Below are 22,409 nucleotides of genomic sequence, written 5' to 3' on the forward strand. Positions count from 1 at the left end.
TTCTCCTGTAGGGACTGAAGGCGATGGCCTCAGTCAGCAGCTTCTCAAGCTAACAACCTGCAGAGTTGTGTAGGGAACGCGGGCTTGATGGAACTCTGCCAACATGCTCAAAATGACAACTGAGCACACATGTAAACACACCACTTTTACAATCTCCTTTGGAATGACAAATAACAAAGGTTTGTTCATTCACACAAAATCCAGTGGTCTAAAATTTGACTGATGGACTCCTTCATCAGTCAAGGGAAAAATGCCATTTGTAAACCATATGATTTGGTTCTGTCTGAGGGGTCTAAACGTCATTATCCAGAAAAGAGCCTCTACTGGGCCATAAGGCAGAAGGGCCAGGTCATTCCAGAACCTTGGCAGGCCACAGGCTTTGGGCCTGATTCCTATCTGGGCTCTGAGTCGACAGGTGACCCAGGCAATGAGGGTGACACTCTCATACGCCCTGGGCACAGTCTTGTGAAGGTTCTTCCTCTAGCAGACTATGAAACTTAATATATGGTTATTACATTTTGATTCTAACCAATCACTCTTCTTAAAGTTTTTCATTACATGTCAAGGGTGCCAATTTTTAATGTTTTTATTTTTCCAAATTTTCCCAGAAGCTGCCTTATAACACAGCATGCGGCAAGGCTGCATGCTCCCACCCCATCCATCAGTGCTTGCTCTCATAAGTGAATCACTTGAAAATGTTCTCATGCTGTTGGCTCAGTCAAGATGGTTCTTTTCAAAGTGTTTCAGCTGTAATTCTGTGACAACTCTGACTTTCTCAGGCTTTCAGCAGAGCACCGCTGAAATGCTAGGGAAACCACAACTCAAGAGGCCTTCCCATTATTTTGGCAGAGAGCACCCCAAAGTCCTGCAACATGTCAAAGGACCCAGTTTGCAGGCCTTGTCTGGAGGAGGGGAGAGGGGGAGAGAGCGTGCTTTCCAGCAGGGCAGGAGGGAGGGAGTTGCAGACAAACAGAGGGCTGCCAAATAAATGCAGCCTCCCCTGGGGGCCAGAGGAGAATGACAGGCCAGCGGGTGCTAAGAAGGTGGCAGATGCTCAATAAACACATCACAGCATCCCGTATTCACAAGGTGGGGTGTGTGTGTGGTTTCCCTCAAATGTCTGTGTGGACCCCGCATCTTCTTAGATAAGTTCTAAGATAAGTTCTATTCTAGACTTATCTAGGAATGTGCCATGAGAGTAAGCAGCTATTTTCCTTCCAGTTGGGTAGGAAACAAATTAAACCTTTCCAGAGGGTGAGAGGCTTGTCCTGAGGCAAGAGTAATGGAGATGTGGCAATGGCCCATCATTAGCTGTCAGGCTCCCAGGTGGCCTTATGTGCCACTAAGACCCAATGTGGTCAAAGGTGGCCAAGGCGCTAACAACTCAGGCACCTGTCACCTCAGAAAGTCTGATTCTGAAGCCCCCCTCATTAGCTCTCTGGCTCTGGGAAGGCAACCCCTCGCCTGCTTCCCAATCCTGTGAGTGAGGTGGGCAGAAGGGAGATCACAGCCCGAGACTCCGGCTGCTTTGTGCCCGGGCACCCTAAGGAGGGGAGACACTCAGAGCTGGCTTTATGGCCCCACTTCAGGAAGGACTCAGGCCTGCACTGCTCGTGTTGGGTGTGCTGACTGCACTTCTGGCTCAATTTTATTTTTTCTGTCCTTATTTTCCCTTTTGCTGAACTTACTTTCACGTTACTTCCCTTGCTTTAATGCCACTTTTAAATTGTTGTGTTTATGGACTTAGATAAGGTGCCATAAAAAACATTTTGGAGGAAGAAAGCTCTGAAAAAATATGGGAATCATTATTACTGACTTCTCCTAAAATTTTACCAACCCCAAAAAAACTAGTATTTTTTTTTTTAACATTGTTCTATACTTTTGAATGCCATCAGACACTGATTTTTTTAATGGAATTTAACTTGGCTGTTTCTTATCCCAAGCTCAGAAGAATAATTCATACCTCAAAGAATCTATTTTTGAAGCCGTGAGTAGGCAGGGAGTTACTTCCTCATGCTGTAAATCCCACCTGGGCTTGGGAATCCCTCTCTAGATGAGAAAGCAGAGGGAAGAGCAGCGGCAGCTGCCCCAGGAGGGAGGGCGCCGAGCCCAGGGCAAGAGGCCAGGGGCTCCCCAGCATCCAGGCCCATCAGCCTGGCCTTGCTGGTTCCTGCACAACCCCCGTCCTAGGACTCTGGGAGTCGGCCAGATGCGTGCACTGGACGTGCCAAGCCAACCTTAAAGTGAAAAGAGAAACAGGGAAGGAGCCAGCTTCCACGTGAGGGAAGCTCTTGGCTATTGACTTCAAAAGATTCAACGTTGGCTGAGCAGTCAGGCCAGACATGGCAGCTTTCCAACAGCAGAACCATGCCTTCCACTTACCATGATAACAGAGACCCCGGTGGTGGTGCTGTTCTGTTTGGGGAGCGCATTATTAAAGTGCTGTTTTAGTTTACCTGTTACTTCAGCTTGCATATTATTCTCCTGGGAGGCATCATCCTACAGAACAGAAACAAATAGAATGATTTTTGATCCTTACCTCTAAGCTGTCTTTTTCTTAACAATCAGTGAACACACCCCCACGCCCACAATCTCTTCCTAAATGGGCCCATCTTAGCCACAAGGTTAGGGGAACCATGACTTTTTAAAAATAGTTACTGCTAGTCAGCAGTCGCATGTCCTCAGAAAGACCCTAGACCATTCGCTCTGCTCCTTAGATCTCGAGTAGTCCAAGGAGAGAGCACAGATCTCCAGCAGCACAAGGAGACATTCTTCAGGCTTCTGAGATTCTCCCCAAGGCACAAATGCCATATAATGTAGTGTAGAACCCTCCCATGGAAACATCAAAATTAATGAACAGTTTATCATTTCAATCAAGAATTCAGTTAATTGTCTTTATTGCTCATAAAGAAATGTGGCATCTCAGCTACTTGGTCGAGGAGCCAAGTCACTTAGCAGAACCCAGACGTCAGAATGTGTGGGATAGTGGAGGGGCTGGAGATGCACAAGGACCCCTTCTCTGCCCCCAAGTCGGCAAAAGCCCTTGGCTAAGTAAATTAACTTCTCTCTCCTGGAGCTTCCGGGAATGAGGGCAGTGCAAACTCTCCCACCACCGCCATTCAGTGGACCGTGTTTACCCTAATCCCAGAGGCTCCACCTAAGCCCAAAGGAACTCTAGTCAACATCACACCCCTCTGCCCTGCTCTGGAAGGGACTCTGTCTCAGCTCCCCACCCACAGGAGGAGGTCTCCTGTGACCATGTGCCATGAAGACACACAGACCAGAGTCTAAAACATGCTCCTCTCTGGGTAAATCCTAAAAACTCTCAAACCCCAGAACCACGGAAGGAGAAAGCTGAGAGGCTCCTTAGAGAGCATCCCAGCCAACCCCTTCATTTTGCAGATGAGGAAACTGAGGCCCAGACAGGGACCATGACTTGCCCAGGTCACTCACAGAGCAGGATCAAATACTCCAGGATTCTGGTTCCAACTGCTTTCTCCCAAAGAGCTATCTTCATGCTACTCGATGATTAGAGAAGACAGATATTCTATCTGCCACAGAACTTGGATGTGCAGCTTTGCAAGTGCAAAAGCCACCGGGAGGAAGCATGCTATTGGCCACAGAACACACGGATGTTCCTTCCCTGGGAATCTGGATACTTACTGACACCCAGGGGTGACTCAGGATTTGTCCTGCGGTACACCGAGCTTCAACGTTTACCTGAAGCATCTGACTGATTAATTCCTGGAAAGAAATAAAGAAGACCACAGAGGAGATGCGACGGGGTAATTCCAGCAGAAATACAGAAACCTGAGTCTGCAGCAAGAACTTCAAAGAACAGCCAACACAGCTACTCAGCCATTTGAGCTTAAAAGCTATTGTCACCCACACTCCTAGCGCCGATCAGGCAATTATGCAGACACAGCTGCCTCACGTCAGCAGCAGTGTGAGAGAAGAGAAGGTCTCTCCTGAGTCTACATTAAACCAAGATGTTCTCTCCTAAGAGCTCTGCTCATTATCATCATTCCACAGTGTAAAACTGCAGTATCGCTCCTTTCGGCAGTTCAGTATGTCTCACAAGTCCATTCCGATGTTCTGATGGTTGTTCAAAATGTATTTCTTGAGTAAATGAAAGAACAAATGTTTAGGACTTAGAAGAGCACAGGAGGATGGTAGAGGCAAACTGGGAAGACAGCCAGTGCAGTTTTCAGAATTTGGTGAAGAGTTTCAGAGACTATACTATAGAATGAACTTAAAGAACCACCACACATCAAAAGTCAAGGCAAATCTGGAGCTCAGTTCCAAGAGCTGCAACAGCCCCACGCTGAGTGAGGACCCCTCGACAGAATGCAACCCACAGAAACAGGCCTGGAGGAGTACCTTTGCCGAGTCCGTGATGTTATCCCAGTAGGGGGCCGGAAACTCCAGCTTCCCAGCCAAGATCTGGTCGAAGAGATCTTCCTGGAGATTGTTTTCACTAAGTCAGTGACAAAGAAATGGAAGAAGAGTCAAAATCACCATTCAGTTTTTCAACAAAATGCTGAGGAGAAGAGTGAGGAGTCCAGTCTCTTTGGCTTGGGCATTTCATATCTCAGATGTGGATCTCAACTGCATTTGTGATGACATATATTTCCTTTTAGAAAATGACCTAAAGAACATTTTCATACGCCTAGGAATCAGAGAGTGAGGAGACAAAACTCAAGAAATTTGTTTAGTGAGTACAGAGTTTCAGCTGGGGAAGATAAAGTCGTTCTGGAGACGGATGGCGGTGACGGTTGCACAACATTGTGGATGTACTTAACACCAGTGAACTATACATTTAAAAATGGTTAAAACAGTAAATTGCATGTTATGTATATTTTGCCAGAATAAAAAAGGACTCAAGAAAAAAAATGGAATCCACAAATAATCTAAATCCTCATTTCAGGAAAAACAATCTCAGCATCTGCCCTCACTTTAATCTCTCATGGCAATAAGAATGGAAAAGCAGCATATCTGAGTCAGATCTCCTTGCCCTTCCTCTTTCTACTTTTCCAATAGAATAGCCAAAGATCAGTGAGACAGCTAACATATGAAAAAGTCAGAAGGAGTTCAGAATCTGGATAAAACATTCATGACATAATTGGCTCCCATTGGAACTTGACTTTCGTTTAAGCTCAGTTTGAAAGAGCCCATCCAAGGACATCAACTAGAATTGCACAGGTTGAAGCAAACCTACCTCACTGCCCCCAGGTGGGTATCCCTCCCTGACCTGTGCCTAACTGTCCCACCCTCACAGGTACACTCATACACACAGCTGGTGCCTAACAAATAAACGATGACTTGACTTTTGATATAAGGTGCCATGGAAATATGAAAAAACTGCTGGAAAAATTTCAGGAATCTGGACATCCCCAACCTCCCAGAAAACTGCATCTCTACAGCCACAGATCCCCCCTCACTTGGTGGGCACATCCATGGCCAGAGTGAGAATGAAGTCATTAGCTTTCTTGGCCACTACAAAAAGCTCTACTAGAAAACTCAGGATGGGCTGAGGGAGTCAAGATCAAAATCCAGGACTGGAAGTTCAGTCTCACCTGGCAAGTACACAAGCAACATTTCTCTTGGAGTTCCCAAGAGGACTCCCACAGCCTATTGCTCAGGGTGCTCACATGGGAGCCTACCCAGCCTTCTGGACAGGAGCCTGGTCACGCTACCAGCCCTCTCCGAGTGGGCAATGGCAAGCGTGGTGTCTTTAGAAAAAGATCGTTCAGAGCAGTGTCTAGAGACAAATTCTGGGGCTGTGTGAGGACATGGCTGCCTCCTTCCTGTTCTATGAAAAAGAGTAGAGCTTGTGAGCTTTGTGAATATCCATGACACCTAACCAAGCCCAGCTTAATCAACCGCTGCTGGCCCATGAAGTCTGGGCCAAGAGGCACACTGAGAAGCACGACAAGCCAGAGAATGAGGCAAGGCAGAGATGCCCACCGCTCTCCTGGAAAGTGCTTCTCTTTGAGTGTGTACCAATTACTTCTCTCTAGGTGTCTAAATGCTCTCTTTCCTTTTCACTGGTATTTCCATACTGACTGAACTCAGCTCAACTCTCCCGCAAAATGAGTGAAGACACACGTAAGAACACAATGAGACTTTACAGAAACCTTTAGAAAAACAAAGGACCAGAGGAGACAATGTTAGAAGAAGATATAAAAATCATCTATTTCCAGAATTGTTCCTTTTAGCCATTCCTCTCTATTACTCCGTTCATCTTCCTTTTCTTTTTTTTCCTGGAATCTCAAATAACTTCTATTTTGTTAATACATATGGCTTTTATTTTGTTGATAAACAGCTATAAGGTTGGAAGTCTGTCTGCAGCAGTCAGTTAGGTTCTTGGCAAAGTAGCCTGAGTCAACAAACAAAACCCTAGGATGGCTCCGTAACTGGAATGTACCCTAAAGGGTCCACGCTGTGAGCCGCAGAGCTTTGAGAGTTTCTGGCTGCCCTTCACCAGAAGAACAGAAAGCTAAAGAAAATTTATCCTTCTCAGTAGTCACGTAGTAAAAGCCCCTCTGATTAAATCGACACTGGATTTATTAACACATTTATACTCTACAGGCTGGTGGAGATGCTTCAGGACACTGTTTTATTCTGAACAATACAGCCCCTGGGTCAAGGTGCTGTAAGTCTAAGATGTCCATTAAGGAAAACTTTGAAAACAAAAGAGTTTGTATACGTTCTCTCTTTTCAATGACAAGTAGTTAAACGTCAGGCAAGGTCACCTGAAAATGTTGTGAAAAATGCTTTTTCACAAATGATGTTCAAATATTTAACTTATGGGATGTGTGTGTGCGTTTAAGAGAAACATCAAGGATCTCAGTATAGGGGCCAGCCTCGTGGCTGAGTGATTAAGCTTGCATGCTCTGCTTTGGCGGCCCAGGGTTTGGCTGGTTCGGATCCTGGGCGCGGACCTAGCCCCGCTCGTCAGGCCATGCTGAGGCGGCATCCTACATAGCACAGCCAGAACGACATACAACTAGAATACACAACTGTGTACCGGGGGACTTTGGAGAAAAGAAGAAAAAACAACCAAGATTGGCAACAGATGTTAGCTCAGGTGCCAATCTTTAAAAACAAAAAGAATTCAGGCTTAAATATCATCAAAAAAAATCTCAGTATAGTCATGCAAATATTAGTTTTTGTCAGTGGCCCTAAGAACAGACTTGCTTAGGCAATAACTAAAATGTTGGCTGCCTCTGGAAAACCAACATCCTTCTTAGTAATAATGAGTCTGGTGTTGAAAAGACTGGAGGGAGGATGCTTGTCAAGCTAAGACTAAAGCCTGAAAGAAGAAAGAATGAGATGCTACAGTTGAAGCTGAAACTGTAAATTCCAAGTTAACAATTTTAGTTAAAAAGCTTTGGGTTACAATCATCTTTGGAAAAAACAAAGACAATATTTTGAAATATCTGTTTGAAGGACTTTTAGATACAAATTTAGGTAGAGAACCTGTTTCATACTATAGTCATTTATCATTATTCAAAATATCATTTCCATAATTTGCTATATATATTTTTATATTATAGTAGGTTATGAAATCTACCCAGAATGTCTCTGTATGCTGTGAAGATGCTCTGTATCTAGTATTTTTCATTATAGATTCTTTCATCACAACACATGAAAGAGGGAAAGCATTTTCAAAATTTTAAAAGTAAGCCACCTGGAGTTGTAGGACTAGCTTCTGAATATAGCATATAAGGGCAGCAGCTCTCAGAATGTAGCTTTACTGCTTTTGATTAACCAGACTTATCTCCAGATCCCACAAAGAAGCTGCAGTCCATTGGGTAATAAGTCATGATAAATACATACTGTTCAATCGGAGTCTCACTTTTGTTGAAAAATAAAAAGCAAAGTCCAAGAAAAAATTCCCAGGCTGCTCTGGCAAGTGGAAACACTAGAGGGAGTTGTGAGCACACATTCCTGTAAAACTCATCCCTGATAGCATTTTTCCATCTGATCTCAACTTGGGTTAACCAAGGAAAGAGGGGAACTCGGCTGTAACTGGCCCCAGGATCACTGCTATCAAAACACACTACCTTCTGTACTTGACTAGTTCCCAAAACAGGTCATCACTCAAACCAGCCAAGGAACAGTATGATTGTAAAAAGGGCCACAAATTGCTCCCCTCCATCTATGTCCACACTTACTCTTCTCCTACATTTACTCTAGGCCTAGCTATTTGACTCCATTTGGTCAATGGGGCATCAATCAACCAATGTGAGGTGAGGAGACGTGGAAAGTGCTTGGGCAGTGCAACTTCCCTCTCTCTGGCTGCTTTTGGGGATCCTGTATCCACCATTATGTACATGAAGTCCAGGCTAGCCCAATGGATGCTGAAAGGCACATGGCTAAGTCTTATCTGTTATCCCAGATGACAATGAGCCAACTACCAGGCATGTGAGTGAAGCCATACTGGATCATCAAGCCCTCATTGTGCCAGCCCAGATCAGAAGAACCACTCAGTTGATCCACAGAATTGACTGACACCCCTAACTTTTCGGGTAGTTTGTTATTCAGCAAAAGCTAACTGATATGTCTAGTAATCCTACAGTCTGTACAACCCATCTAGGCAATGACCTTGACAGAAGACTATGATGTTGACAGCCAGATGGAAAGACCTTTCCACCTACAGAAACCCAACCTATGCCACAAAGACCAGGTCCCACTCAAATGCCATATCTTTCATTAAACCTTTGTGATTTCCAGCCTTCAGTGGAGCATGTCCTCAGGCTCAGTTTATTCTTTTTTGACCAACATTCTTGTGATGTGTGTCTTTACATCACAAGGCTCTCAAAAGCAGAGACTGACATCTGTGTGTCATTCTTATGTTTACTGTAATGTCAGTAAAAAAAAACCGTTCAACTCAACTGAACATTCATAATTTTTAAAAGACCTTTCAACTTTTCTGTATGTTTGGAAGCTTTTGTAATAAAAATTTGGGGTGTGTGAAATAAATCTACTTTTCACTTACTGACTCAATACTACACTATAAACACCATGACCTCAGAGTCTATGTCGGGCTCACCACTCAATTCCAAGCACTTATAACAGCGCCTGGTGCACAGTAGCTACTCAACAAATAGTAGTAAAATGAACAAAAGCTGGGATTAAAATGAAAAGAGAGCTCAAGAAAATTCAGAAGAAAATCAAACATACATCATTAGATGAACTCCTGTTTCAAAGTCGTTCACTTGCTCCAAAGGGGGAGAATGAAATGATCAAAAGAGGTGCTGTGGCTGAAGTCCCACAATCACCCCTACACACAAATGACTGGGGTCATGAGTGTGCTCTGTCCCTCCCTCACACACCCCGACCCCCGTGTGTGGCCACCTGTGCTCCCACCAGGTGAAGTGCATGGTTACCAGGAATCAATCTGTCTGTTCCCAGGCCTGTTAAGTTAATGCTCAGAGGATTTGTAGCTCTACTTAATTAAATATTATGTGGTGAATAAAATTTATAAAGAAAGAGTTCTCTGTCTCCAGGTGAACTAGGTCAAATGCTTTGGAAAGTGAGTTGTTAAAAAACTACTGTTAAGTAGAAGAAACAACTATTAGAACTGGAAAAGGCTTACCTGGAAGGAAAGACTGCTTCACAAGGATCTTTAAATCTCACTGCCCTCGAAAAAGACTGAGAATGGAAATCATGGACACTGGGCGATGCATGTGTTTTACGGAAGAAGGACAAGGACTCAGAGGACAATACACAAAGTAAAGGCCTTGGCCTCACCCCAAGAGTATGGTCAAGGAAAATACATTAATAGGTTGTAAATTAAGACAAAAAGTGAAAGCTATGTTTACACAATTTTTAACTGACATTTTTATTGACCAGTATCTGGTCGTGATTGCCAGGAGTAAAATGTCTGCTTTCGGATCAAAGGGAGAGAGTTTACGATTCAAATGTCGTCACTCGAAGAGCCACTGACCTTCGGAATGGTGGGAATCCACAGAGAAGGATGTACGTGATCACGCCTGCTGCCCAAATGTCCACCTTCAGGCCATAGCTGGGAAAACAAAGTGGGTGAGAGCAGGAGAAATAATAGTACAACTCCCAGGAACCCTCCAGTGTACTGGAGTACGGCCTTTGTCAGGAAAAAGAGTCTTTCAGTGTCAAACTGATCACTTCATGTAGAGGAAAAGGCATCTGCTTTTCTCCCAACCTAACCATTATCTTGGGGACTAATGCCATATTCCCAAGACTGGCCTTGGGACAAAAATCCAGGCCTAGGGTTCTTGGACATGGACATACAACCTGGAGTTGCTGAGATCAAAGTCATGATGCAGGTAGCAGCCTCTCTCGCCCTCCACCTTCCCAGGAACAGACCGCAGCAGTGGCAACAAAATACACATTTTCTCACCAAAGTTAAAGCACTAACCAAAACCACCCAGAGTCTTACCCAGTTTCAGCAATGATTTCTGGAGCCACGTAAGTTGGTGTGCCACAGACTGTGTACAAAGGACCTTCCACCACAGTGGCCAGCCCAAAGTCTCCCAGTTTCAAAGACTTGGTGCCATCGGGATATTCACACACCTGGAACAGAAGCCAGCCAATCATCAGAAGGCTTTCTTTTTCCCTCAATGATTGCAAAAGGGCCTTTCAAATTAGGCAGAAATGACACAGATAGATTCACTAACAAACCCAAAGGAAATCTCTCCTTGTGATACTAACACCATGATTTATCTTTGTTGCTTTAAAGCTCTAATTTTTCTCTTCAGAGATTTTGCATGATTATGTGAAATCTGAAAAAGACAATATTTTCTACCTTTGCAGAAAGTTCCTTACTTAGGAGTACAATGAACATGTCTGCACACTTAGGGGAGTAGGCGGCTGCTTCTGATGTGGTTCCTGTGTGTGAGGCACTTGACGGCTTCAGAAATGGTGTTTATTAAGTGTCCACTAAAGCACTAGGTGCTTTCCAAGACGCTTGCATGTTTAGTTGAGAAAATAAAATTAGGACTTGTTCTCTGGACAGTCAATGATGAATATAAATATTACACAGCAAAAAACCTTGGAAGTTTAGAAAGAAAAGGAACTTTAGGATCAGACAGCCTGAACTTGAATAACCAACCATTCCACTCATTTTCTGATTGCATGACTCTGCAAGCGTATAACCCAAAGTTTATACACAAGGATGCCAACCTCAGAACTTACCTATGTTCTTAAAACTGAAAGCAACATAAATGGCTAACAGGATAAAGACTTAACAAATCATGGTACATCCCTATAATAAAATACTATACAGTCACTACTAAGCACTTTTCAAATAAATATTAATCATACGGAAAACAATCACTAGATTACAGAAAATAAAAAGGAATATTCAAAATTATATATATACAATATAATACACCAAAATGTTAAGTTTGTTTCTAGGTGGTAGCTTTAAGGATTACTTTAACTTTCTTCTTTATGCTTTTGAGTGGTTTCCAAAATATTTATAACGAACATGTATTGGTTCCATAATTAGGAAAAATTAATTTTATACATAAGCAAACTTTCCTTATGGGATAAAAGTCTGAAAGTTACATTCTAAATGGATGGTTCTGGAAACATCTAGTGTGTATGACAGCATTCTTTAGATTTGACTGTGTAATCTTTAATGTGCTTGTCTATTCATCTCTTGGATATTCATTTTGAAAACACTGAATTTCAGAGAATAACTGCAGACACCTAATCTGTACTCACGTAATATCTTTCTCTTTTTTTATATTTTAAACACATTTGGTTTGCTTTTTCTTATATTTTACTAGGAACTGAACCAGATTTTCACCTAAAATACTACTTACTAAAGGAGGAGAAAAATTTAGAAAATCACGTTTTTTTCAAGATAAACATGCTAACGACATCATCCATTAGTCTGATACTTAATGAGGGGGAGTGATTTATATAGTCATCAATAAAAAACATCAAGAACACAGGTCTCCCCAGTGCCAAGATCCCCAAACTTCACATAGGCATTTTTAAAAGGATGACTCAGAAATACTTTACCTGTGATGTCCTCACCAGTTTAAGAATGTTTTTCCCCTTAGTATTTTAATGACTGCTTCCATGTTTATGTACTAAATACACATACTCAGTACACATCCTTACAACTTTCAAGTTTCACAGGATTAGCAGTGAGGATTTTGAGTCCCTCACAGATATTTATCATTCTGAGTCAGCCTACAAATCAGCAGATGCATATTCAAAGCTACTAATGATTTAGCCTAAGGCAACAGAAACCAGATTCTTAGTCATGCCATGGTCTCAGGACGACTTTCCATCTGTTATATAATGTAAACATTAATGAGAACAATCCAATATAGAGAATTACAGTTAGAATTTATGATGCATTCACTGAAACCCAGACTTTAGAAAGAAATTCTCTAAGTAATTGCAGTGATAAGAACATTATAATTCTAAGTGTCTGTATCATGAAAGTAAAATAAAATTTTATTAATGTCATTGTTATTTTGTTTTTACAACTATAAAATACACTCATTAGGTACATTTTTTGGAGAATAGTGTTTATTTTAGACATCCAATTTAGGGATGCCTAGGGGTATTTAAGGGTTGTCGTCAGACACTCAGAAGTCCCAGAGTCATTTTTCACATCCCCTCTAAGGAATTCAAAGTCAGACGCAGGGGCATAAATAGAAAGGACTGAATAGTCTATATTTGCTGAATTATGTCTGGGCAAGTGGTACTCCTTGGCTAAACATCAAAAGGGAAGTGTCATAAGGGGCAGACAAGCCTGAAATAATATTTTATCTGATTCATCTCTCCCCAAAGCCAGACACAGAGGCAACTATGTGAAAGATAATATGAGTAAATTTCAAATCTTAGCTGGAGATTCTCTTCAAAGCAGGAAAAACATATCTATAAGTCTACACACACACACACACACACACACACACACACACATTTACAATATTGCTGTAAGAGGCTGTCACACACACATGGCCTTGCTTTAAGAGACTGATTTTAAGGAAGAAGTGAATAAACACAGAGGGACTCGAAAGGCCCTCTGTTCTGGCAGAGTTCAGTTCTCCCCTGTAACTGACATTCTCACAGGACTTTGGAGATGTCAATATTCTCCTGAACATTATCTCATTGGACTTCTATAGTCATTCCTCTGGGCAATTAGGAAGAGAACTGTTATCTCCACTTTACAGTTGAGGAAACTGAGGCACGGAGAACTCAAGTTGCTGGTAGGTGGCCAAATGGGGATTCCGACCAAGACCATTACCGTCCCACCACACCATCCTGTGAAAGACTGTGTCTGTCGGAAAACAAAGCAAGCGAGCAGATCTGGCAGAACCCTGACTGCAGCCTGCACCCGCATGCACATTCTGAGAGGATTTAAACAATCACAACTGTGAGAACTCCAGCCCTGCGGTGTTCAAAAGCCCCACCACAAGCTGAGAGACGCTTCTGTCAAAAGTTGCTCTCAGATTGCAAAAGTAAAAAAATGTGAGGAATGCAGATCCCACATACAAAGTGAACGCTGCATGTTCTCTAAATAAAATGTCAACATAATGATTTAGAAGGACTTCAAATATGAGAAACCAACCCTCTTCTCTCCCCTGTCCCCAGCACTCCTGGAAAAGCAGAATTTATCACTGGTCGCTCATAGTTAACTCCGACAGGGCACCACCAGCCTGTAACTCACAGCATTAACGGCCGCCCCTGTGCTCCCTGACACGGCGACCCATACATCTCTGCTGGCAGAGTCTTAAATTACAACACTGCTACCAGAGAAGGGGATGCAAATCAGATGTCTGCATGCTCTGGCGTTTAAAAACTGAATTTGCTTCTAGAGTAGGAAGAGGCTGACAGTCACTCTGAGATATTTACTTTTAGTGCCTCGATGGCACTTTCTCATCCTAGGCCAATGTCAACCTGCTGACTAAATCTAGAATCTGCTGAGTGGTTGGTCTAGTTAGATTTTCAATGGCAGACACATATTTTACTTAGATATGTGCAGCTAAGGGTTTCTGAAGCCTGACCCCACGGCCTTTCTATTTCACACATTAGCCTCATCCAGACATCAGTTTTATCATCTTCTTCATTCTCCTCCCCTTTGGGTAGCACAATGGGGTTGGAGCAGGTCTTGGAGAAGGGGTGAACACTTATCTAGGGCAGGTTAGATAGATGAGGAACTTGATTCCAATTTGCTGGTTACATTCTGAGACATATCATGTTGGAGACATCAATCTTGATTACGGTATCTTTCCTTGATGCATAACCAGAAAAAAGGAGGAAGAATCGGATTCTGAGATTTTACATACATTAAGAAGTTGTGAATGGAAAAGAAAAGAAATGGAAGGCGAGAGTGGAATCAGTGAGCTGGGAAATGGACACTCTCTGGTTTACAGGAAAGTTCACTAATGTTGCAGTCACCTTCCTCACAGGGCCTTCACAATCAGAGCTGCAGTACGGGCTGCCTCCACAGTAACCAGTGGTTCTCGGGGACCTGTGGCTCCTTTATCTACAGAGAACGTCAGTAACTGCAGCTACTGGGGTGAGGTGGGCCATGGAAAGCCGGGAGAAATCAAGGGGGCATCCTCATTAACACCACAGTATTTGTGTCTGGCTACACCCAGGAAGGGCCTGTCACCTTTGCTTGTGAAGCCCCTGGCCAAACTCTGATGGTGGAGGGGGCTGGGTCTGATAGACACTGACTGAGGGGTCACCATGGGTGATAAGACTGTTTTGAGGAGAGAACAGCATCCCGAGGCCCAGTTTACAACTCTGTCTCCATTCCTCTATTGAGTTCATAAAACCAAGTCCATAACACATCTTGTTTTAAAGGGCAGGGATATTTATTTTCCTAATAGGAACATAGAGAAATGTAACATAACTCCCTCAAGGAAGAAGAAGATAAGAGAAAAACTCACATAGTTTTAAACAGATGTTCAGAAATCATCAAATGGTATTACCAAAAGGGGAAAACAGATATTGTGGATTAGCAGAAAGTCCCCAGGATGGCCTCAACGCTATCCATCAATGTGTATTTCTTTCAACAATTGTTTGTATAATGTAAGCATGAGGCAGGTATAAAGAGTTGTGTTCAAGTGCCAGCTGCTAGCTAGCTGAGTGACTGTCAGTGGTCAATCACCAACCATTTACTCCACATCCACTGTGTACTTACTTGACACTGTCCAAGGCACTGGGGATTTAAAGATAACTGAGACACAAACCTTGCCCCTAATGGTGCCTACAACCTAGAGAAGGAGACAGATAAGTAAATGATAACATCACCACAACATGGCAAGTACAGCAGAAACCAAGGTGGCCATGACTGACTCTGCCCAGGGAGTCTGGGGTGACGTCAAAGAAGATACGCCTTTTGCTCAATGTCTTACAAGATGAATGTGTTCGCCACATTGCTGTGAGAGAGGACGCTGCAAATGGAGACCATTTGGACATAAGCAATGAGGTGTACTACTGTTGATAAAGTCAAGTCATAATAACTACTAGAGATGGGACTGTGTTTGGATTAACATGACACAGAAGACTCAGATAACTTCCCTTCCCAAGCAGTAATGATGATGATACTCAGCCCCAGAGGGTGGAAACAGAGAAGCCACTCTCTTGTGTATGTTTGTGTGTGTCTGCAGAACTCCCAAATCAGCTTCTCTAAAATTCCTCTACAATGTAGACATGAGGACTGGCCCACTTAGCAAGCTATGTTTAGTTATTAAGGCCACCATGAAAGTGTGTTAAACACAGCTTGAAGGTGAGTGCCTCTTCGGCCAGATGGGTGGGGAAGGGTTAGTAACAGGAGAGAAGGCCGTAACCTGGGACCAGATTATGAAGCTTTCTGAGCGCCAAAGTAGAATAAGACTTCCTTCTGTAGAACAATGGGACAAATGAAACTTTAAAGCAAGAAAAATTAGCATCTCTGGGTCTCAATTTCCAGATCTGTAAAGATGAGATGAATGGACTAGATTATTTCAAAGTTCTCTGTCCTGTACTTAAATGAATCCTTATGTTCTACTTCTGTCTCCTATAAACATCGAAAATTCTGTCTTCAATTTATTCTTCAGAATTTTTTGCCTTACAATTTTTCTGCTCACCTTTCTTCAGTCAGTACCATTAATCAAAATGTAAATGAAAACATGTTTTCTAATATCTGGTAAACAATAAAAGTCAGCCCTGGTGGTCTATTGGTTAAGATTCGGTGCTCTCACCATCCCGGTCTGGGTTCATTTCCCGTCATGGAACCATGCCACCTGCCTGTCAGTTGTCATACTATGGCAGCTGTGTGTTGCTATGATGCTGAAAGCTATGTCATTGATATTTCAAATATCAGCCGGGTCACCCATGTGGACAAGTTTTTATAGAGCTTCCAGACTAAGACTAGGAAGAGGACCTGGCCACCTAGTTCCAAGAAAAAAAAAAAAAAATTGACCATGAAAACCCTCTGAATTGCAGTGGAGCATCATCTGATAGTGTGCTAGAAGGTGAGAGGATGGCGCAAAAAAACCAGGCAGGGTTCCACTCTATCGTACACAGCGTCACTAGGAGTTGGAATCGACTCAAAAGCACTAACAACAACAACAAAATAAATGCAGAAATTCAGATGAATTAAAAAATCCATTAATATTTTATGGCCATGGATTTGAGTCATGCTGATTTTCTAACTTTAAATTCTCTCAGCCTGTTTTGCAGGATTGGCGTAGACTCTAAAATGTCATTGTTTGCGTATAATCATGATCATTTTAAAGGAAGAGAGGCATGAGTTGGAGCAGGAAAAGCAGAGATGACATACCAAGAGGTTCTCTGGCTTGATGTCTCTGTGCACAATGCTGAGGCCATGGAGATACCTGAGGGCATTGGCCAGGTTGTACACCATGGCGCTGCCGTCTCTCTCAGTGTACTTGGTGGAAGAGGTAATTGCATCAAAGAGATCTCCCCCCTAAAGGACACATAAAAGAACATACCAAAACATCAACAGTGACAATCCTGTGAAGGTAATAAAGAAGGTTCATTGCCCTGCAGTAGATGAAAAAATGACACAAGTGCCAGTAAAATTGATGATTATAAATAATGAAAGTTTCAAGGGAGCAAAACACTTTTCCGATTAGGTCCTTCAAGAATATGGGAAGTCTTAGGATTTAGCACCACTGAAATCTCTCCATCCTCTTACTTTGACCAATTCCATCACCAGAAAGAGCTCAGTAGCTGTTTCCATCTCCTCAACCAGCATGATGATATTTGGATGTTTCACTCGGCGCAGTATTGACACTTCATTCTCAATCAGGTGCTCCTGTCAAACAAAGGGTTTAGAGAGAGGGATCAGAAACCACAGAACCCTTTGCTTTATCCCTATGTTCTGGAGGACAAGACAGTCTGTAAATCTGATGCCAAAAGAAGCATCTCCCTTGGCACAGAGACAAACCAAACCCTAACCTAGTTGGTTTCCATAGGGACAGGACAAGTCAGTGTAACATTTCATTGTCACTAACAAAAAGAAATAGATATCCCTCAAAAGTGCTCAGTGGCACCACCCTGGCAATATAAAAACATACTGCCTTCTTGTCTCTTCGTTACTTCCAACACCTTTTAAGAGGTTTGATGCTAGGAAAGCGTGGGCACACGGCACTGTGCTTTGTAACTCAGCTGGAACCACTTTTTAATTTCAGTATATACTCAGAAATAAAGACTAGGCATATAAGAAAATGTGGCATGCAACTTGGGCATTAAAATTTTTTTTTATTTTTAAACTATTCCTAATATGAATTTGAATTTAATGTTGAAATTCATGAAAAATAAACTTTGTTCCTCTATGACTAGGAATGAAATAACTCACTAGAAGGATGTTCCTTATCTTTTTGTATTTCAGAAGTCAGGAAACATACAGTACCATGGGAACCACTGTTCTCATTTTAACTCTAATCACTTCTCCTCTGAAAACACCAGCTGATAACCGGCCCCGGCGAGTCATGCAGTTGGGATCCGCACCGCAGGGAAATGTTTACGCACAGCATCAAGGAATTATTCTTAACACACCACCCATGAATCACGAACAACTACTGCTCTGTTTTAGTCTGAGACATGAAAACCTCTCAGTAATGTCACATTTGTTGATCCTCATTAACTAGAATAATGAATTATTTTGAATTTAAGGCATGCTCTGTAAAATTAACTAACTGCCCACGGATACATTCTAGGTATTCAAATATAGCTTTTGTATAAAACCTTATAAGAGATATCATTTGCTACCTAAAAACACATATATGTATATATCCATATATATATATATGCGTGTGTGTGTATATCTCCCATATTGTCCCTTTTGTCTTTGCCATCATGAATCTCAGAACTAAACTTAGCACTCCACTGCAGCAGTAAGATTATCTTATCTCTAGTTTGAGACCCCATTTATGGTTCCTCTCTTATCTTTATGCATCCATGTGTACGTGTATTTTTACCCTAAGTCACCTCAAATACTTTCTGACAATAGATGAAGTATATATTATAACAAATGAATAAATAACATCCAGAGAAAATCTGTTGTAAGCTCCTGCACATGACAGGCCATGTTTCTTGAGCACTGAATACACTGTGCTTGTCCAAGTAGTCACTTGATAATTACATTGGCAAATAGTGCGAATGCTAAACAGAAGGGAAAGAAAAGAACCAACATTTACCACACATCTAGTCAGTATTTGTCAGTCTCTGTGCAAAGTACTTGTGTAATGTCTTAATACTTTATTCTTAGAACAGTGCTTTGAGGGGGAATGCAAACCTAGATTTCTGACACCCAAGCCCACATTTTGTGTCCTATACAACATCATCACAGAGCAGCAGCACAAAGCAGCAGATAGCGCTCTGAGCCCTCCCAGGGGAAGCAGGTGCACAGCCAGCCCCTTGTGGTCACAGAGACAAACACTCCACATTTGTATGCTTATTTCGAAGGCTTTGAATCATCTGTACCAAGCTTGTCCTTACTCACACTAACAAGCAGAGTTCGATGTACTTTTGTGAAGGTGTAAAGGTGAGCAAATTATTTCTATGTGAAGCCATGACGACAGCAGTTATCACTACTGCAGCAAAATAAGCATTTTGTTTTGTAGCTAAATGGATCTATCACTTCAGTTCTCCTCCTCCTCCCCATTGCCTCCCAAGTTGGAAGAGTCTATAAATTTGCCTCTACTCTGGGGCTCTGTTTGTGATACTAATTTAGAGGACATGATCCTCACCACCTTAGAACTCTCAGATTGGAGTTAAAATAAGACGTCTACCAACCAAGGAGACTACAACTTCGAAAAGTCACCTTTTTCAATAAAAGGCACAACAGAAAGTCTTCCGGAATGCATTGTGGGACTTCCTTCAGGACCACCCGCAGTGTTACATTTCAAATACTGAGCGAGGAGTGCAGCAACGTTTTCTCCATCATCATTTATTATTTCAACTTACTGTATTCTACTTGACAATGGCTAGAATTCTACGCACATAGTGAGTGTTTTTGTTGGGATGTGAGCTGTTAGCCTTTGTTCCCCAACCTCCGACTATGCCTGTAAACTATGAAGGAACAATCCACTATTGAAACTAATCATCATCAGAAGCAAAACAAAAGTAGCGCATAAAAATCTCTACAAATGTTATCCCTATTTCTTATGCAACTCATATGTAATCCTTGTTTCTAATAGGTAAAAATACTCTCAGATTACATTTTCCAGGAAAATATTTCTAAATACAATATGCACATCACTTTTGTCTTGAACCACAGTGAACTTACATCAATCATCTACCATTATTTATGTTAAGTGATTCACGATTCTAACTCCAAATAATTTACATATGAATCATTCCATGGCAGTGTTCCATGGCTCTGTAGGAGAGTAAATGACAAAGAAAACTGCTAACTTGGCAAAGGATACAGCCTTATCTTTGGCCACAGTGGTTTTTAAATGCACAAAAAAGAGAGAGAAATGGATTAGAGAATAAACAACTCTCCCAAACCAAACATCTTGTCTCCACTCTTCCCAGCCCTGCAAAAAAGTCCTCTGTCTCAGTACATTCAGTGAGACATGAACCTCGCTGCCCAAAGCAGACGGGGATTCCCCAACCTCCATCTTCCCTCATCCTCCAGTACGGTCGATCAGTCACCAATGCCTCTGATCCACCCATTCACTCCTACCCCTATGGCCAGTCTCCCATCTAGACAGCTAGGCATTTGCACAGGTAGTTTTCTCTGTCTGGAATGAACTTTTCCCACTTCTTGGTGCACTCTTATGCATTCCTCAAGACCAGATTAGATCTCACCTCCTCTAAACAGCCTCCCCTGCTCAACCACGGCTGGGTTAGGCACCTCTCTTATTTGTTCTCAATGCCCCCTGTGCTTACTCCAATCACAGCTCTCACTCTGCTGTCATGGAGGTTTTTGTTTACTTTCCTCTCCAGCGACTAGCATAGTTAGTTCTGAAGTGCACAAGTGAATGAATAAACACATCATGTATTGCGCTTGGCCAGTATCTATATTGCTTAGTGAGTATTGCTGAGGATAATTCAGTAAGAGAGAGAAGATGCTTAAATGACTATCTGTGATTTCTGTGGTAGATATCTCAAATTCCAATCTCTGGAACTTGTAAATATTACCTTATTTGGAAAAGGGGTCTTTGCAGATGTGACTAAGGATTTTGCAATGAAGAGAGAACTCTGGATTATCCAGGTGCCATCATAATTGTCCTCATAAGATAGAGGCAGAGGGAGATTTCAGAGACAGAAACAGAAAAATAAACACACAGAAAAGAAAGCGATGCAAAGATGGAGGCAGAGATTGGAGTGATGTGGCCACAAGCCAAGGAATACCAGAAGCCACCAGAAGCTATTTAGAGTCAAGGAACAGATTCTCCCCGACAGCCTCCAGAGCGAGGGTGGATTTCAGACTTCTGGCCTCCAGAACTGTGAGAGAATAAATTACTGTTGCTGTAAACCCCCCAAGTCTGTGGTTATCCCAACAGCCTCAGGAAACTAATACAACGTACATTTGGATTGACGTCTTGCCTGGGCCCATAACGCATAGATAATGAACGCAAAGCTGGGAAGAGAAGAAAGGATCACTTCTAAGCACCATGAGAGAAAGTTCAGAGATTCGTACACTAGGAATTCAATAAATATTTACCTAGAATGAATATTATTTAGAATATTAGACATGGAAGAACTCTTAAGTTTACAAACACCATAGGCTTCTCAACAGCCTCCATAAATCTGGCCCCAAGGCAGATGTTGCAATAATCTCCTACTTAGAAGAACCCAAAATGCTTTCCATCCTTTGGGCCTTTGCTCAGACTGTGCTGGCCACCTGGAAGCCTTGTCTTTCATTGCTGCCTACTGAAATCCAACCCACTGCTCGAGGTCCAGCTCAAATGCTTCTTGCTCTGTAGTGTCTTCACTAATCACCTACTTCCCTCTCGTATGCTTCCTCCAAACTCCCACAACGCTCTGCAGAACTGATATTAATTTATATGTTAAATTACCCTATTCCTAGCACAGTATCTTGCACATGTATCAAACTTTAGGTAAATGAGTAAATTAATCTAATAATGCTCATGTATATTACAAAAAAGCAAACAGAAGGCCAGAAAGGTTAAGAATTTTTTCCCAGGTTCTTCTATTACATGAACAAATGAATAAACTGAACCTGGAGAGGGAGTGGAGTAGATTGGCCAATGTACAGGCTGGGTAACCAACTAGCCCAAAGTTCCAATCACTGCTCTGCCTCTGTGTGGCTTTTGGGAAGCTACTTGATTTGAATCTCGGTAAAACTAGTACATCTGTTTTACAACTCATTAAAGGTAATGTGCAAAGTTCCTGCATGTCCAAGCACAGATAGATAATACATTTTAATAAACAGCAGACATCTTCAGCATTATTAACTTTCTGTGTACAACCCACAAAGCACAGGCAACCGACAATATCCCAGAATAGTGGCCGAATGCTTTCCCTGCTAGTTTGTTTTAAAAGACAAATTCTATCCCATTTTTTTCTAAAAATAAAATTTAATGGGAAAATCAACTAATTTGGAACAAATCAAGCTTTAAAATTATTATTTTATATAGTCAATGTGGAAATAGTTGTTCAAATAAGCAAAATGTAAGGATGGAAATAAATATATGGTCATTAATTATAAAAATAAAATGACATTCAATAACAAGGAAAAACAAGATCCAAATGTTTGATCTAGTAATTTGCCTCAACATTTAGTACACCAGACTGAATTTTTTTCCACATAAAGATCTTTTTTTCAACTACTGAGACACCTGACTAAATTTTAATCAGCTAGGGCCGGCCTGGTGGCACAGAGGTTAAGTTCACACGTTCTGCTTTGGCGGCCCGGGGTTCACTGGTTCACATCCTGGGTGCAGACCTATGCATCACTGATCAAG

At 42.1% G+C, this 22,409-nt stretch overlaps 1 protein-coding gene across 18 annotated transcripts in view; it reads right to left on the reverse strand.

Annotated features, from left to right (window-relative positions):
* Positions 1 to 22,409, reverse strand: part of DCLK2 (doublecortin like kinase 2) — a 144,302-nt gene that overhangs the window by 11,253 nt on the left and 110,640 nt on the right. For 14 of the 18 annotated variants that reach the window (XR_011537758.1, XR_011537759.1, XR_011537756.1 and 11 more), the window contains 7 exons: positions 17,165 to 17,284; positions 16,787 to 16,933; positions 10,427 to 10,560; positions 9,956 to 10,033; positions 4,381 to 4,477; positions 3,664 to 3,744; positions 2,383 to 2,499 (listed from right to left, as the gene is read on the reverse strand). Coding sequence is in view for 13 of the 18 variants with exons in the window: in XM_070611616.1 (XP_070467717.1) it covers positions 2,383 to 2,499; positions 3,664 to 3,744; positions 4,381 to 4,477; positions 9,956 to 10,033; positions 10,427 to 10,560; positions 16,787 to 16,933; positions 17,165 to 17,284 (774 nt within the window). In the remaining 5 variants the exon portion in view is untranslated. Of the gene's footprint in view, positions 1 to 1,615; positions 2,500 to 3,663; positions 3,745 to 4,380; positions 4,478 to 9,955; positions 10,034 to 10,426; positions 10,561 to 16,786; positions 16,934 to 17,164; positions 17,285 to 22,409 lie in introns of those variants that run through there. The other 4 variants (XM_070611622.1, XM_070611623.1, XM_070611620.1 and 1 more) reach the window with 2 other exon arrangements.

The sequence above is a fragment of the Equus przewalskii genome, chromosome 2, assembly GCF_037783145.1.
Source record: "Equus przewalskii isolate Varuska chromosome 2, EquPr2, whole genome shotgun sequence".
NCBI lineage: Eukaryota > Metazoa > Chordata > Mammalia > Perissodactyla > Equidae > Equus > Equus przewalskii.